Genomic DNA, 18,616 nt, shown 5'->3' on the forward strand with positions numbered 1-18,616 from the left:
CTTTCTTTAGTAAATCATTCCTATTGAAATGTGTCGTGAATGTGCTTATCCAACTGCATATACCCTTCTCTTGTATGTCTGCTTACAGGGTATTTAAACTAATACACTTAATATTTATTTTGTAAATGTAAATACCCAAAATGTTTTCCATACTAATCCAACTTGCCCTCTTTCTCTCTCTTTCTCTTCTCTCTCCCTTGCTCGCCTCTATTTGCAGCACATGGTGGCGCCTTTTGCGGGCGCACCGGCTGGCTTCGCTGCCGCACCTGGACCGGCGGCTGCGGCCGCTGTGGGTGCACCAACAGCAGCAGCAGCAGCGGCGGCCGACAGCCTGTCTCTGGCCGTGACAGCAGCCACGATAAAAAGTGAGCAGCCGGCAGTGGGCATGCAGCTGAAGGCATCGGGCGAGTCCTCAGCCGCTGGCAATGGCAACACAGGAGGAGCCGCCGCAGGAGCGCCAACAGCGGGCTCAACAGCAGTGGCAGTGGCAGCGGCCACCAGCGTTGCCGATGGCGTTGTTGTTAACACGCCGCTGTATATGCAACAACAAAAGGTGAGTTCGCCTTTCATTCCAAACACAATTACATTCGCAACGTTTTTTGTTCCCTCGCTCTCTTTGTAACTCCTTTCTAAGTGTGATAGCGTGTGTGTGTGTGTGTGTGCGGATGTGTGTGTGTGTGCTTTAGTATTTGTGTTTTGGATTGCATTTGTAGCTTTCGTTTTGGTTTTGGCTTTTTGGGTTCGCTTTGCTTTGGTTTGGTTCGTTATGTAGTCTTTGGTAGTGCCTATAAGTATGCACAAGCACGCACTCACACACACGCACACACACACACACATACACATAAACACAGCATGGGACATGTTCGTTGCTGTTGCTTTTACATTTTTAATCGCCTGCGTTGCGAACTCAGCTGCAGCAACAACAGTCACATACACATACATACACACGAACAGAAACTGAAACTGAAACACAAACACATTCGCAATTTTGCATTCATATTTTTTGTAGCATACTTTTAGTTGCTGGTCGAGCACGTCGCATTTGTTTGTTGTTTATGCGCAGCATCCAAAAACGCTAGAGGATGTTTTTTGGCTCAACCAGCTACCCGAGCTCTCTTTTTTTTCTAATTAAAAATATACCACACACACACCCACGCACCTCAACAACGAACGAAAACAACAACAAACGGAGTTGAAAAAGAAAAGCAAAAGCTACCTGAAAATCAAAGCAATTGAGTTTTCTTTGCAGCAAAGCTTGCCACTCATTTAAATTGTGTGCTGCAAATTAAATGAAAAATGTTCTTAGCTGCATTTCAAAGTAAATTCAACAAAATTTAATTTGTTTTATTTGCATTTGAATTGGCATTGGGTCTCTTGATGGTGGCGAACCAAACCAATAATATTATTTGCTTGTGTCTGGCCACACCTCTTACCTCTTATTTGTTATTTCGGCAGGCGCTTATTTGTTTATGAAAATTGATTCGTGCATTTGAATAATTTAACAGATGAGCTCTGCATTTTTCAGCTAAGCTTTTGTGTAACATTTAATTTGTGTGTGACACACAATTGTTTGAAATTGTTGTTGTGGTTGTGAACTTTTACCTTGCGAGAGCAAATACTATAATAAACAAATATTTGCTGCTCACTGTTGTTGTTTTTGGTTTTGGCTTGGTCATTCACTTATTGTTACTATGTTTGCCTTTTGTAGTTGAAACCTAATTTTATGAAAATATGCAATATTAATACATCCATAAACCAATTTGTTGTGTACAATGTATCAGGCGAACAATTATTTATAATACGCATACGCAACGTTGTCGAGTATTTGAAATGAAACTAACTATTTATAATCTGCTGTCCATGTCTATATCCATTCAATGCATTCTATTTTGAAACAAAAAAAAAGCCAGTAAAAATACTTTACATTGTTTTGTGCAATTAGTTGAATTTGGGGAATGTAAAAGAAAACAAATTGTTGAATGCGTCCCGTGGTTCGTATCAAATTGTGACAGCTGGCTATTATTGGCATAAGCATAAGCCATAAGCTGAGCTCTTGCCATGATTTTCAACACTTTGATTGGACAGTAAATACGGCAATAACTTATCAAATTGAATTAAGCTCTTGCTGGCTTCTTTCTGTCAAATGCAATATTAATTGGCCTGCAACGGCAGCAACAACATGGACATGAACTAATAGCTGTCGCAAATAAAACATAAATAATACATAGACATCAGCTTGCACAGGACATGTGCAGTTGAACAAAATGTGCAGTGCAAATAAAAAACCCAGCAAAATATGGCAAAGATAACACAAAAACAGCAGAACACAGCTAACGAGTTCAGTCCGGTCCACATATGATGGCATTGAAAACACTTCCGTTTGCCATCTGTGAAAACAATGACAAATGCTTGAAGGAACTGAAACAGAAACAGAACTGAAAAACAAAGCTAGAAAAACAATACACGAATTATTCGCTTCGATTAGTTGATGGTTGGTGAATCATATGAGGGACAAAAAACTGGCACATGTCTGCAATGAATATAAACTAATACAAATAAATGTAACGATATATATGTATGTGGTTTCACAAATCTAGTTGGAATGCAAATTTCTAAAATATTACGCATACGCCCCATTAGGTTTTAGGACCGCAGCTCAATTTAAATATATACCTCAACATACACACTTAATTATTCAACACGTGTTGGTCGCATGATGTATTAACAGATCATTTATCTATTTTACTCTCTATATATATATCTATAAATATACATATGTATCTCTCTCTCTCTCTACCTACTCTATATATATCTGGCTCTCTCTCTCTCTCTCACTTATTGTTAGTAAACTTTGCCCCCTCCATTTCGTTTCTGAAATGTCAAGCATTGCTTTAAGTTTTGACAGTTTTGCTGAACTGATTGATGAATTGTTATTGATAAATACATATATTGATATATTGACTGGTTCATGGAGTAACATGTGTGCAACTTAGTTACATATATAATATTATAATCCCTGACTTGTAATCGTATGTGGTATGGTTTCTCTTTTATACTACCCAACAACAATACATATATATCTATATATTATACTTATATTATCCGTATATCTTATAGTTGTGTAAGACTGTATAAATAAATATCAAGCAAGTCGACTGTTAAATCAGTTCTAGTTTTTTGCGCATTTTGTTATATCACCATTTTTGCATTCAACTTAATCATAATGTTATAATCAACTGTATTTGAGGCATGTTCCAAGATAAGAAACAAGAAACGACAAAAGCAAAAGAAAAGCAACTTAAATGTGACACATGCATCTCCAAATCTGAAGTATACTTTACTTATCTCAACTAGAATAATAATAACGTGTGCTAAGCAACTTTTTCTTGTTGTTGGTTGCCTGTTTTGACCGCCCACCGCCAACCCATATGCCTATCTTAGTGTCACTCACACACACCAATACACACACACTCACACACATTAAACACGCACACAAGCACCGCTATTAAAGCGCCTGTGACGCCAACTAAAACGCAAATCCTTGTTGTTATCCGCAAATTTATCACAGACAAATCTGTCAACACAACAACAACAACAGCAGCAACAAGCAACACAACAACAGACACAGTACAATGGCAGCATCAGCAATGGAGCTGCTGCCGTCGTGCCAGCAACAACTGCCACGACGCTGGTCACGCAACAACAGCAGCAGCAGCAGCAACAACAACAGCAACAGCAGCAGCCACCCGCATCTCTGACAAATGGACACGCCATGGAGCAACTGCAGCAGCAACAGCAGCAGCAGCAGCTACCGCATACCCCCACAGAATGTGCTCAGCATTGTGAGTTTGGCCAAGACAACAACAATATAAAAAGAAAAAAACAAAAAACACCAGCAAAAAATTATAATAAAATAAACAGTAAAAGCACACACAAAAAAATCCAAAACAACAACAACAACAGCAACAGCAAGAATGACAACTAGAATAAATGGAAAAACTCTAGAGCAATGCAAACAATTGAAATCTACGTGCCATGAGTTTGGTTTCGGTTTCTTGGGTTTCTCGCTCAGCTCATCTCAGTTAGGGTTTTTTTTTTTTTTTTTTGCTTCTAGCTCCCACAGCAGCAGCATCAGCATCAGCTTCGTCGTCCTTCACTCGTTCATTAAGCAGTCGCTGCTACTTAGTCGACGTCGCCGAAACTTTTGCAGCACAATCCCTTTTTCATCTCATTCCGCATTGTCATCACTTTGCTGTCTAGCATAATAATTCTTATGAAAATTGCAATTTCGGTTTTTGTGTTGTTTAAATGAATTAATGAAATTGAATTAGCAGAGCGCGTGAAATCTGCTTTAAGTTTAATGATAATACGAAAACATCGCACATAAATATTATATTGAAAAAGGAGCAAAAGAAGAAGGGAGTAAAATCTGCTTTAAGTTTAAAGATAATACGAAAATAATTCATAGTATAAATATATATCATATTAAAAATAGAAATACTCTCATTAATTTAAGCTCAACGATTAACTATATTATATATTTAAGCTACAACAAATGAGCTTAAAATTCTTTCAAATACCACAACATTATTCTTATTCGCTTCTCTTTGTTTTTCTTCTTTTTTTTTTTTTTTTTTTCCTTACCAAATGCCAACACCTTTCACATTCAAATCAAAACATTTAGCTCAAATTCCTTGGGCGTTGCCTTTTGCATGTAATTCGCCTCGATTTGAGCGAGTTAAAAAGCAAAAAGCCTTCTTCGAGTATGCAAATATTTTTTGATCCGGCATCAAAATGCGAACGACCTTTTTGCTTTTTGCTGGCAACGGGGAACGCGAGCGTCGCGTGCCTGAGAAAGGCATTTTATAAACTAAAAAGCGTTAAATGTCATTTACTGCAACCCAATCCAAACCCCAAGTCCTTTTTCCTTTCTCCAATCTTAAGCCCAGGCCAGGTCGGGCCTAATGTAATGCCACACCATGATGACACCGCCCCTCCCCTCTAGAACGTCTCTGACCAGTTGCGTTCCACGTTTTGTTATCGTTGGCCATTTATACGGTGAAAGTTTTTCACGCCATTTCACTGAATACCCCAAAAGAAAATAACCCGAAAATGTGTCCTAAACATGCAATCCAAATGGCACAAAGAATACTTTTGCATGGTAAACAAAAAGAAAAGCAGAGACCAGAGACGCAGAAAAGAAAAGAATTTGTTTAGATTTATGTATCAACAATGCGAGCTTCGAAAATTAAGTTGGCGTCATTTCTATTGCCTACTTTATGGGGCCCGCCTCGAATTTATTTGCCATTACATATTGTTATTGTTATTGTTATTACTATTGCTGCACTATTGCCCGAGCATTTGCTCGTGTGCGTAAATTGACAATAATACGAAATTATTCAATTCACTAGGAAAGCGAGAGAGAGAGACAGAGAGAGCGAAGTAGAGAGGGAGAGAGACAATGTGAATAATAGGCAAACATGCCAGTGCATATTCAGTTTTAATAATGCAAAAATACAAATGCAAACATTTCCGCAGGCTCCTCCCAGGGATTTGCAGCCAGTTGAGTTGGGGGAATTGCAGTTGCAGCAGTTGCGCGACAGTTTTATTGCATAAGTCAACAAAAGTCTGTGCCACAAATGTGCCATTGCATTGGTCCAACTGTCTGGCTGTCGGTCTGTCTGTCTGTCTGTCCGATTGCCTGTCGAATTGTGTGCGCTGTAACTTTTTTATTGGGTCACCCACTCACACACACATGCACACACACACACACCTACACCCAAAGGGCTGCTGTGTGCGTATGTGTAAACTTGTCTGTAAACCACTTGAAAATTGTATTTTCATTTCAATTGTTTATTTATTGCGGCACTTGTTCGCATTCGATTTGCCATGCAGCACAATTGCTGCCACTGCAGCAGCAACCACAACAACAACATGCTCTGTGCTGTTCCGTTCTGCTCTGCATTCGGCCACATTTCAGCAATTTTTAATAATACATACTTGCTGATGCGTATCAACCAAAGCCAGCAGCCAAAGGATTTCATGTTATCAAATTAGTGATAGTTGTAACTGAAATGAGAATATAATTTATGCAAATGAATGCCAAAAGAAGTTTTTAATTAAAATTAAAGCTTTATAGAAATTATATAAGCTTAATTCTGAAACTTTCCTTTGTGACTACTTAATCTACTCTTATGTTAAGCAAAACTAACAAAAACAGATCACAGCAAGGAAATTCCTTCATAAGCTTTATTCATTTCGTTTTCGATCTGTTTACCGCACTTTACTAATTAATTTTTCAATTCTCTTGCCTCTCCCACACAGTCCACAGTATTGATTGCCAATGAGGCAGCCGAGCCACAGCAGAACTCAGCGTTGCCACATGCTGGCGGTGGCGCCACCGCAGGTGGCACTGCCGGAGCTGGCGGCGGTGGAGGGGGAGTTGGCAGTGGAAGTATTGGTACGCCAAGCTCACCGCTCAGCAGCTCACCGTCCAGCGTTACAGTTGTTGCCGCCACAGCAGCCACACTCAACGGCAACAGCAGCAGCAGCTGCAGCAACAACAACAACACCAGCAACAGCAACGATGGTAATGCATCGGGCAACACATCACCAATTGCCAGCGGCGAGCCGCTGCTACAAACACCACCAGCCGCGCAGCAACAGCAACAACAACAACAACAGCAGCAGCAACAACAGCCAACACTCAATATATGCAGCAGTCCGACAGCAGGCACCTCGGTGACAGCCAGCTCGATAGCAGCGGGCGCATTGGCAGCGACCAGCAGCAACAGCATCTCGACAGGATTGCTGCCGACCACCGGGCTAGTGGATAGTAATGCCAATTGCGGGGTCGCAGCTGCAGCTGTTGCCGCCAGCACATCGCAGGTGTTGGCGCATCTGAGTGGGGCAAGTGGCATCATGACTGCCGCGGTGCAGTCCCCGAATGTGGTAACTAGTCTGAGCAGCGCTCTAGTCCCAGCCCAGCCCGTCTCATCGGTGGCAGCTGCCGTTGCTGCTGCCGCCTCGTTGGATCCCAAGAGTCAGCCGAAGCGTCTGCACGTCTCCAACATACCGTTCCGCTTCAGGGATCCCGATTTGCGTGCCATGTTTGGGGTGAGTCCTTGAGCTAGCTTCAGAGTGTTAACCTAGCTATAACTTATTTCTTGAATTTCTTCAGCAATTTGGCCCCATTTTGGATGTGGAAATCATTTTCAATGAACGCGGCAGCAAGGTAAGTCAACAACTTGCTCACTTGCAGCTTCTGTTTTTTTTGATCCCTTGAAACTCGCCTCGTCTCATGCCTAGTTTTATTGTTGCACGATTCTTTTAAATTGTACACATAGCGAGAGCACTTGAAGCATAGCCTAGTCTCCTTTTTGTCCAGCGAACGTTGCCCGTGACAACCTTGACAACGTTTACTATAGCTATCACTTGGACGTCCTTTGGCTACACAACACAGCAATAGAATTATCCACAGACTACGTTCGGCTGGCAAATATAATTGCATAGTAACGGGCCCCGTTGCTCTTTACCGTTGCCGTCGTTTGTGCCACACGACACCAAAAATGTGCATAATTTAAGGCGCTGATGCATGCCCCAAGATGCTGCTGCCGCTATTCTCCTCCTTTAGCATGTCCTTGGCTCCCATTCAAAAATGCAAATGCAAAAAAAAAGTCTGTTTGGTGTACACTATTTATTTGTATATTGTAGCATAGCGTTACGTCTCTTTTTTTTTTTTACTTTGAACTTTGAATCGTAAACTATATATATATATAAATTTATATATATACTGTACCTATATATATATATACATACTCTATATGTTTCTTTAATTGCATGTTTGATTGCGAATGGCAGGGATTCGGTTTTGTAACATTCGCTAACAGCAACGATGCAGAACGAGCACGCGAACGTCTTCACGGCACCGTGGTTGAGGGACGCAAAATCGAGGTGGGTGCATGCAATACCAATACCAATACGAATACAAAGAAAAGAAATATCAATACACACACCACACACACACACACACATACACATATATATAATGGTCACATGGCAAGCTATTATCTGCAACTAATTGCAAAACTATCACAAGTTTCTCATTTACCACTAAAACTGAATAAAAGCGGAAAAACTGAAAAGAAATTGGCTTTCAACTTGCGGCAAGCACTTGCGTGTTTTCCACGTCACGTGCAACGAGTTTTCCCTCAACTTTTCCCCCACTTCCCATACTTCCGTTTTTCCACGGCATTTTAAATCCGTCTGTGTCTGGCTTGCGTATTTAAAATCGAATTCACGCATTAACGGTGCATTTTGGTTTCTCATTTTAATCAGAGTGTGATTCAGAGATTCTGATTGATTTTCAAATTATACGCTGTCCTTTTTTTCCCCGTATTTATTTATATTTGCCTTTAATTAAATATTAATTACAATTCCCCACACACACACTCTGCCTCTGTCTGCTGTCCGTTGTATTTTTTTGGTCTGTGATTTTCTTCATTTCGCATTTATGTTAAATGGACAGCTGCATATAATTGGCATTTAAAATATGCTGAAAATGCGCAAAGTGCCAGCAAATTAACTGGGCCGCAAATGATTTTATTTATTTTCATATAAAATACTCTATATATATGTATATATTTTACATTTGTGCTGTGTCAGCAACAACGACAAGGACCAAATAACAACAACAACAATATATATTCATACAGATACAGAGGAAGCCGCCTAATTATGCCCAAAAGCACAAAAGCATTTCCATTGAAAAGTTGAATTTCATGTTAAATTGAAAGCGATGCGCCTAAAAGACCGCAATGAAAATTATTAACCATTCGAAATAAATGCCATTTACACACACACACACTCACACATAGAACTCATTCAATTGTAATTGTTAACTAACACATAATTTATTTCTACATTCTTTATACTACATGCGAAATGCGATGTGAACCAAAAACTCTCTATATAAATCTAATTATATAAATACAAAACAAAAACCAAACCAAAAATCACCACAACAAAATAAAAACCAACCACGCTCGCTGCAACTCAACTGAACTCTCTCTCTCTCTCTCTCTGAATATCTCGTTACCAATAACCAATTGTGAAGGTGAATAACGCCACTGCACGTGTACAAACCAAAAAAGTGACAGCAGTACCCAACGGTAAGTTGCTCTAACACACACACATACACATTTATATATATATATACACCTGCTTATACACACACACACACGCACACATACACACACCTGCAGCTACATTGAACTAAGTGTAAGCTATGTAGCGAAACAAGTTTAAATGTTGAACAAAGAAATGCAATTACGTCTCTTGGCCTAGAAGAAGTATAAGAAATGAGAAGCACGCAAACGGCAACTTAAATAACAACAACAACAACAACAATAAAAAACTTTAACTGAAACTGCCATAACATTTGACTGGCCGTTGTGTTTAGTGTTTGCCATACTTTTCGTTTCGTTTTTTCTTTCTTGATTTTGGTGCTCGCTCGTTTCGTTTTCTTTTATTTTGTTGAACTTTTTCACATCAACTTCTTTTGGTTGTTGGAAGGAATTTCTGTGCCAACGAATGTTTCGTAATGAAAATGTTGTTGTTCGCTTTTTTGATTTCATTTGAAAGCAAGTTGTTAATAGAGAGCGAAGAGCGTAGAAGAAGAAGAACGAACGTATGCCAAGGCGTTAGGCAATCAAAAACTTGTTAACTGACTTGCCAATGCCAAAACTAACAACTTCTACCAGGCTTGCGGCTGCTAACTAAAACAAAGTACACACACACAAACTATTACACACACCACACCCCCACACACACACACACACACAACTTACATCTATAAGCGCGTCTCTAAGTGTTCGCCAAGTTTTGTGTTTTGTTCTCTTGAGTTCATGTTTAAAATGTGTCTGCATTTGAAATTGATACTGATATTTGATACTGATTATAAACCGAATATATAAACTCTGATTACTACTGCGCTCGTTTTAATGATTGAAGATTGAATATACCAACCAAATACCATTTCTTTTTCTTTATTTTGTTTTTCTCTCACACCACACACAGTTGTACTGACCAAAGACGGTGCCATACCGGCTCCAGCTCTAGGTGAGCAAACCAGAGAATCAATTAAATTCAATGAATTCAATTGTATTAAAATGCATTTGTTCTATGTGTCTTGCAAATAACCAAACTATGTTGTTGTCTATAACTTTAGGCACCCGGAAAACATTCCCATGCATAACCGATAATTGTAACACCCCCCTCAATCTATTATAGTCTCTGTCCTGGCATGTTGCATGCTAATGGTGGCATGATAAACAAACCCCTTAAAATTGGCTAAACTACAAAAAAAAAAACATCTCTTAAATCAACTGCAAATAACATAAGCAATTTTACTCACAGTCCCAGCATGATAACTGTCTAAAACTCGTATAATCTGTACATACATATATCGTATATCGTATATATATCTAAAATGCAATTCATGAAACTTCAGCTGTGTTGTCTTCCATTAATAATCCTTTGTTATCTCTAACGCTTGACTTGAAAGTGTTTGAATCCGTAGCTGTACCGAACATCGATCTCAGAAATGGTTTGGGGGATAGAAATGGTGTTATACCACTTGCTTCTTAGTGCCATCGTGTGGTATTTCATTCAAAGTTTTTGTCAGTTAAAAGAAGAAGCGGAGCAAGTTCTTGGATATTTAATGTTGTGTTTGCATTTGCGCACAATTTCATTTGAAGTTGCGGTTGCTTAAAACTTTTCTCAGGGTGCAAAAAAATAAAGATGAAAACGAAGACGAAGACTAAGAAGAGCGTAAAGGAAAAAGAAGACGAGAATCCAAGGAAGCAGCTAGAAAGTTGTCCATGCCATGTATAATAAATAATACGACTGATTAAATCGTATTTTCTCCTGCAAGTTGCCATTAAAAAGTATTCACAGCGCAAAATCTATACTTTAGTTTCGCTCAAATACGATAAGCCGCTTACCAAGCAGCCAAAGCCCAGAGCCCAGAACTCAGAACTGAGGCCCAACTGGCAAAAGGGAAAACAGCTCAACCGAGAAGCACAAACTGCAGCTGCTGCTCTCGCCATAGAGAGAGAGAGAGTTTTTGCCTCATCCATGTGAACAGGACATGCAAAATGCTTTTGTATCGCCAACAAACTTTGGATTCAGATGCAGAGATGCAGAGACAAGCAGCCACTCGGACCAGACATGAGCTGCTGCAGCAGCATCTTTAGCTGATATTTTCTTCATTTTTTGCTCAGCTGCCATTTCTTGCATTGATTCGTCCTGTTGTCCTTGTGGCACGTGCACGTAATGCGCTTCATTTGCGTTGCACTAAATGCGACAGACAGCAAAAAGAGCAAAGCGAAGTGTGTCCATTGGGATGGCCAAGTATTTATGCGGTTACCGGCATATTATAGAAATACACCCAGACTGTTGGACCAACTACCAACTACCAACTGGCAACTGGCATTCACTTTAGCACGTTTCGAACAAAACGGAAAACGGCAAATGGGTCTCAGCATTAGCCAGTGCACACAGGAATGGATGTAGTTGTAGTTGTAGTTGTAGTTGGAATTGTTGTTGTTATGCTGCTCCTGGCTCGTTGTGATGTTAGAGGTTGGGGGCTTAGCAGGCAGGATAATTACAAATAAACCACAAAGTTGCAAACATGTTGTGGCACACTCGCACACACACATATGGAGTCACACATAAATTTCGAGAAAAATAAAGCGAGGAGGAAAAAAACAAAATGGAGAAATAAAAGAGAAAAGTTTTCCTTGAAGTCGTGATGCCTTCATGTCCTTTGGCTGTTGTAGAAACGTTTTATTTTTACTCTACGGCTGTTGTGTGTTATGCAAATGTGTTCGTTTCGCATATACGCACACACACACACACACACAGTGGCACATTCGCACACATTATACGCACACCCTTACACACACTCCTTGTGCATTTGGAAGAAAGTTTGTCTTCTACTTCGTATGTTGATTTCAACGCTGCACGGCACTTGGCACTCCCCTCTGTGTCTCCTTCCCCAAACTAACTCCCAACGACAGTTCATATGTATGTGTAGCTCCTTTATTTTTTTTCTCTCCTCTTTTTTTCGTTGATCCTTTGACATGTTAAACTTAATGCGCTCCAGCCAACAAGCGGGAGCAAAAACAACAACTCACTGCCTGTCTTCCTGTCTTCCTGCCTGCCTGCCTGCCTTGCTCTGCCAGTCTGTCTGTCTAGCTGACATGTATTTTACTGCATTTTTCGCTAGTTATAACCCTTCCCATTTTATTTGTGTGTCTGCTATTTATTTAGAGAGTCGATCGTAAGCAGATTGCATTGGAAATAACCAAAGGGCGACAGGAAGCATTTGAGCTTAGTTGTTATTTAACTAGCATTTGTGTCACTCAGATGACATTTTGCATTGCACAACTTTCCGTCAACTAGAAGAATGAACAAAACAAACAAAAAATACAATGGAATTATATAAAGCATGCAAAACGCTAAGTGCAACTAAAACAATTGCTAAATCAAAGCAAATATACATAAAAAAAAAAAATATAAATAAAAATGCGCTCGCAGGCAACTTTTCGACTGTTTGGTTGTTTGCACAAAAATGCAAAATGATATCGTTTCTCAGACTAAACAATAGATAGATAAACAAAATAAATGTTTGTTTAAATGCAACAAAAAATTAAAAATAAAATAAATTTTGGTTTTAAATGCAAATAATAATAAAAAATAAAGAATAGACAAAATGTTTAAATGCAAATAAAATATGCATGTTCTGTGCTAAATCAAAATCCTCCACCACACTCTCTATATATCTATATATATATGTATATCCTAGCATCACAAAACAAGCTATACTTGTACTCGTATTTTGTACTCTCTGTAAATGCATTAGCACGGCCCAAAAACTTGTAAATGTAATTGAGCTGCGTGTCATGTATAAAAATGAAAGCGATTTTATTTCAATGAAATAACCAATTTAAATGCAAAACTAATGCAAATATTTTCTCTTGCCTTTTACATGCCTACCTCGACAAAACAAAATGTGTAAAACAACAATCATTCAAAATACAAAAAAAATAAACGAAATATTGGAAATTTACATCGATAAATCAAATGGATGCAGTTTGTGTGCAATGGCCTGAAGGTGAGTTTTTTGTCAAGTTTATTACGTTTTTTTGATGTATTTGTATTTTGTATTTATTGCCTGCAGTATTTTGTTTTAAATAATAAACACACAAACACACTCACACACACACTCACAGAGTCACATACAAAAACAATAAGTTATCTTTAAAGTAAATACGAAACCATTTTCAGTTATCAAATCTAACTATAAGCCATGGATTACCTTTTAGCATGTAAGCGACTAAATACTTAATATATGACAAAAACAAAATCACATTAAGAGAATTATTATATCAGGCAGGGCTATATGGTATACAATTATATATATTATCTATCTCTAGTATCCCTACTACATACACACATACTCTATATATATAATATATCTATCAATGATGATGATGATGGGTTTGTTTTCTGACAGACAGGTCGAGGAATCATTTCGAAATTGCATTCAATTTGTCACCTAACTACAAATTTATTCAATTTCATTGTTTTTCCATTTGTATTTGTATTTATATTTATATATATATATTTAATTTTGTCGCTAGGTTCCGCGTTGATCCATATATAAACTGTATGCATATATTATATATACCCAAATAATTACTATAATAATACATTTTTGATGACTGTTTGTAATTGTTTTTTTCGTTTTACGTCCAACTTTCTTTTGCATATAACCCAAAGAATACAACAACAATTCAAACAAAAAACTAGTAACTGAAATGAGATGCAAATTCAAGAAAAAAATATAATAAACATTAACATATCGTTCGACAAACTGTTGATTTCCAAACAGACGCGTCACCATTTTCTTTTCTAGTCTTAATTGATGATGATGATGATGATGACGATATTGAGATCATCTGATAATGGTTATGAATTTAGCATATTGCGGCTGTGTTGTCTTATGCATACTATATATAAATATATACTATCTATAAATATATATATTAATTATATATATATCTAAAACAATCAATATTATTGCGTTTGTCACTTTTCTTTAACCAGTTTTGTTGTATGTGCGTTTCGTTTTTTTTTTTTTTCTTTCTTATGTCCTGAGTTTGTTTTACGTTTTGACATTTAATGGTCTGGTACTTTGGTCTGAACATTGTCGGAAATGCTCCTTAGCGTAATTACTTATTACTTATGTATTCACACACACACACACACACACTTACACACAAACCACACTCACACACACACAGAATGTATGTAACTGGTAAATTTCGACGCGTTTCAAGCAGCTTAACTTAGCACTAGATCTAAGCAAAACCACAAAAACCAAACCGCAATTCACTGCATCCCCCAGAAATTCGATATGTAAATACAACACACACACACACTTACACCCAGACACACACACACACATTTACTTTGAGCTCATCCAATCATCGAATGATACGCAAAATCTAACGAAATTTATGAACGTGTATATATATATGAAACCTTAAGGTTATCGCCTCCCAGTGGCCGCAGCCTGGCCATATTTGGGGGCGCCCATTGGGGCTGGAGCGCCGACGCTGACGCCCATGCCGCTGCCGGTGGCACTGCCTGTGGCGCAAGCTGCAGCGGTGGCACCATCGGTGGCGCACAACGGTGGTGCACCCGCACCCCAGGCTGCCCCAGCTGCCACGCCCATTGTGTTGGCGCCACGCCATCCGCCGCACAGCGCTGTGCCAGCTGTAACGGCTGTAACGGGGCAAACTGCAGCAGCAACGACACGGCGGAGGTACATTGAAAAGTCACGAATCAAAATTCTTGTTGAGTGTGTGCGGCATATCTAAAAAAAACCAAAAAAGAAAATATACAACAAAAAAGCAGAATTCAAAAATTGACCACAATCTATCAGTTGATTCACACAAACACACACACACACAAACAGAGAGACACACAGAAAGACAATACAAATTCTTAGCTATGAGATCTGTACCATATGCATACATACTCGTACACACCTACTATATATTTGTTGTCTTGTTTGGTTACGCATTTGGGTTTGACTATATGCTAAGTATAATATTATAATATATTGCATACTTTTTGGCGCCCTTGAGATTGCATTGTTCTACGGCTAGGCACAGACACACACATTCACACACACGTACAAACCAATCAATCTACCCACGTACCCAAGAACCGATCAATCAAACCAATCAATCAATCAATAAAACTGACCAAATAGTGGCAACTTACCTGACAACTGTAATTAGCTGTTAAGTATGAAAAGGTTTTCTCTAGCTTTAACAAATAGTCTACTTACTCTATATACTATATATAAACATACATATCAATATTTATCTTGTATACCGTATATCGTAATTTACAACGTTCCCCCTTTAATATCGTATCGTGTGACGGTAGACAATTTTCTTTGTGCAGCCAGCATTTTCTTAAGGCATTTCTTCTAGAGCATTTAGTTATTTATCTACTTTCTCTCTCTGTATACTACATACTACATCTGTTTCTATCTATTACTATTTTGCTATCTCTGTTATTTTGCACGTATTTCGTTTTTGTGTTCTCATCGCTTTTGGCCCAGGCCCAAGTCAGCAAAAAACTCACAAAATTCAAATGGAAAATCAAAAATCTAAATGAACATGAAAATCGAATATCGAAATGATATAGCAAATTGCAATTGAATCTGAAAACTCGTTTGTTTTGTTGCATGCGACAGAAAGATTCGGATGTTACTGTTTTGATTGCGTATTTCTAGTTTCTAATGCCTTTTTTTTTTTTTTTTTGTTTCTGTAAATACCGAAATTAATTTTGTTGCTAACTCGAAACTTTTGAAATTTGTTCAGCATTTTGTATGCGAACTGCACAATTCCAATTTTAATTAGATGCTAGTTAAATAAATTCTCCAAATTTTGTTTGGGCCGAAGCAATTCACACATTTCAATTATAATTTTTCGTATATGTGTGTGTGTGTCTGCGTATGTTGATTTTCCAACTGTGCAAACTGCGGAAAAGTTGTCGCAATTTTCACCGAGGTCGCCACTGGCCCGGCTGGTAATTGTTTATTATGAGGCCAATAAATTCGCTTTTAATTGCAATGCCAGGCTATGTGGCGAATTAATGGTTATCCATGTTGCCTGATTGCGAAAGCTGATTGCTATAATATATATATTGATATTTATGCAAAAACGATTCTTATAGCAGTCAGAATGTCGATCGAGAAACAAAGCACTCATCATTTTGCCTGTCTGTTTTCCTCTCTCTCTTACATCTGTAAACTTTCTTCTAACTTTGCACTATTTAAATAGTTATAAATATACATAAATGTTTTTATTGCTGGTTTTTGATTGTATTTAAAAAAGGTTCAAGGGTTAACGTTAACTTTAGCTGATCTTAAAATTTCCTATATATATTTACAAAATATATTTATGTATATCTTTTGATTATGCTTTGTATACGAAAGTCTCTAACATAATCTGTACATTTACCAAAAGCAAGCAAGCAAGTTTCTTAAAAATGTCTTGCCACACACAAACAAACACACACACACTTATAAAAGTACACAAGTTAAATATTGAATTGAATTTATTATATGTAAATGTTTATACTAAACTGCAGATCGGTCTAATGTTTTTCGTATTGTTGATGGATGATCAAAGACAACGTATACTATAAACCAAAAAAAAAAAAAAAAAAAACAAAGCAAATGAGTAGCGTTTCTTGGTATTTTAAATGTTATAATGTTAAGTATGTTTCGAACTGAATTCCCCTTTATATGACTGACTTCACGTATGTCTTATGTACTCGTAATGTTATATGTATATACCAAACATCATCTCAGCGCTATATACTATATATATACATACAGTTACTACATATTGCCTAGTATTTGCTAAACATATACTATATACATTTATATATAAATGAATTATATATTTACTTATATCAAAAGAGAGAAAACTAACCGCATGCGTTTTATGTTCTTTTCTTTTCCTTTTTTCTACTTTTTGCACACGAATACAAAACAAAACCAAAACACACACATGACACAATGTAATGCGTGTGTATAAAATATCTACTGTACACACACACACACTTACAATACACATACTCACACTCTGGTAAAATGTTGTGTACAAATCGTTGCAAAAATACAAATCCAAAAAAAAAAAAAATCAATCTATATAAAAACCAAAACAAAACGAAAATGAAAATGCAAAAAACAAAACTCGTTTGGCCGCCTCACAGCCGTAGCCGCCGCTGCCATGCGTGGAGTTGCCATACAGCGTGGACACGTGGGCGTGGTCGGTGCCGCACCCTACCATCATCCCCATCATCCGCACCATCATCAGGCGCTGGCAGCCGTCGCTGCCGCCGCCCAGCAGCAACAGCAACGTCAAGTGGCCGCCGCCGCCGTGGCCGCAGCAGCCGCCCAACAGCAGCAGCACCAGCAACAACAGCAGCAGCAACACCAACAGCAACAGCAGCAACACCAACAACAACAGCAGCAGCAGCAACAACAACAACAGCAACAACATGCCGCAGTCGCCGCCGCCGCCGCTGCCCAACACTCACAGCACGCCGCTGTCGCCGCCGCCGCAGCCGCCGCTGCTGGCCACACACATCCGCATGCCCATGCGCACGCCCTCGCCCCCCAGCTGGCCCAGCTGCAGCCAACGCTCCAGGCCGTCGCCGTGCCCGCTGGCGCTGGCAGCGCTGCGGCAGCTGCTGCCCAGCAGCAATCGGTGCTGCAACAATCACTGGCAGCGGCTGCTGCCGCACAGAATCAGGGCGTGGCGGGCAATGCCGCTGCCGCCGCGTATGCGGCTCGCCTCTCCGCTGCTGCAACGGCTTCCCAAACGCCGGCCGCTGCTGCTGCGGCTGCTGCTTCCATGGCTGCGTCGGCCAATGCGGCCAACAGCGCTGCAGCTTTGCATGGATTTGCGCCGTAAGTAGAGACTCCTCCACGTTGTCCCACAAATCGTCGACGTCGAAAAAAGATAACACAAAAAAATGAAAAGAAAAACAACAAATGTAGTTCTTAGTTGTATCTTGATTATTTATTTTTTTTTAGTTAAATAATCTTATACATTTTGAATGTAGTTTTAGCGCACTTAATTTTTGTTTATGTGGTGTCTACGCTCGCTCGCTCGTTCTCAAATTGCTTACTCAGAAAAACAACAGCAGCCACAACAACAACAGTCGTCGCAGCAGCAACAGCAACAGCAGTTAGAAACAACTGGCAGCTCATTGCCTCTTGCATGCAAACAAATTATCACGCATACGCCATGTCATCCCTGCTGCTGTTGCTGTTGTTGCCGCTGCTTCTGTTGGCCATGCTGCTGTTGGTTAGACACGCATACCAAACACTGCCTCCTCATACACACACACACACATCATTTGATACACTTAACTTACAACACACATCCTTCCCAGCTAAGCCTCCTTCCCCCCAGCTCCGAGCCCGCTCCCCACATCGTCGAGCGTCAATTTGTTT

At 39.1% G+C, this 18,616-nt stretch overlaps 1 protein-coding gene across 1 annotated transcript in view; it reads left to right on the plus strand.

Annotated features, from left to right (window-relative positions):
- LOC117570178 (hormone receptor 4) overlaps window positions 1-18,616 on the plus strand; it is an 83,713-nt gene that overhangs the window by 57,250 nt on the left and 7,847 nt on the right. The window contains 10 exon segments of the mRNA XM_052005307.1: window positions 218-553; window positions 3,569-3,807; window positions 3,809-3,842; window positions 6,325-7,116; window positions 7,181-7,234; window positions 7,861-7,953; window positions 9,116-9,170; window positions 10,078-10,119; window positions 13,157-13,177; window positions 17,368-18,067. Coding sequence (XP_051861267.1) covers window positions 218-553; window positions 3,569-3,807; window positions 3,809-3,842; window positions 6,325-7,116; window positions 7,181-7,234; window positions 7,861-7,953; window positions 9,116-9,170; window positions 10,078-10,119; window positions 13,157-13,177; window positions 17,368-18,067 — 2,366 coding nt within the window.

Source organism: Drosophila albomicans, chromosome 3 (genome assembly GCF_009650485.2).
Source record: "Drosophila albomicans strain 15112-1751.03 chromosome 3, ASM965048v2, whole genome shotgun sequence".
Classification (NCBI taxonomy): domain Eukaryota; kingdom Metazoa; phylum Arthropoda; class Insecta; order Diptera; family Drosophilidae; genus Drosophila; species Drosophila albomicans.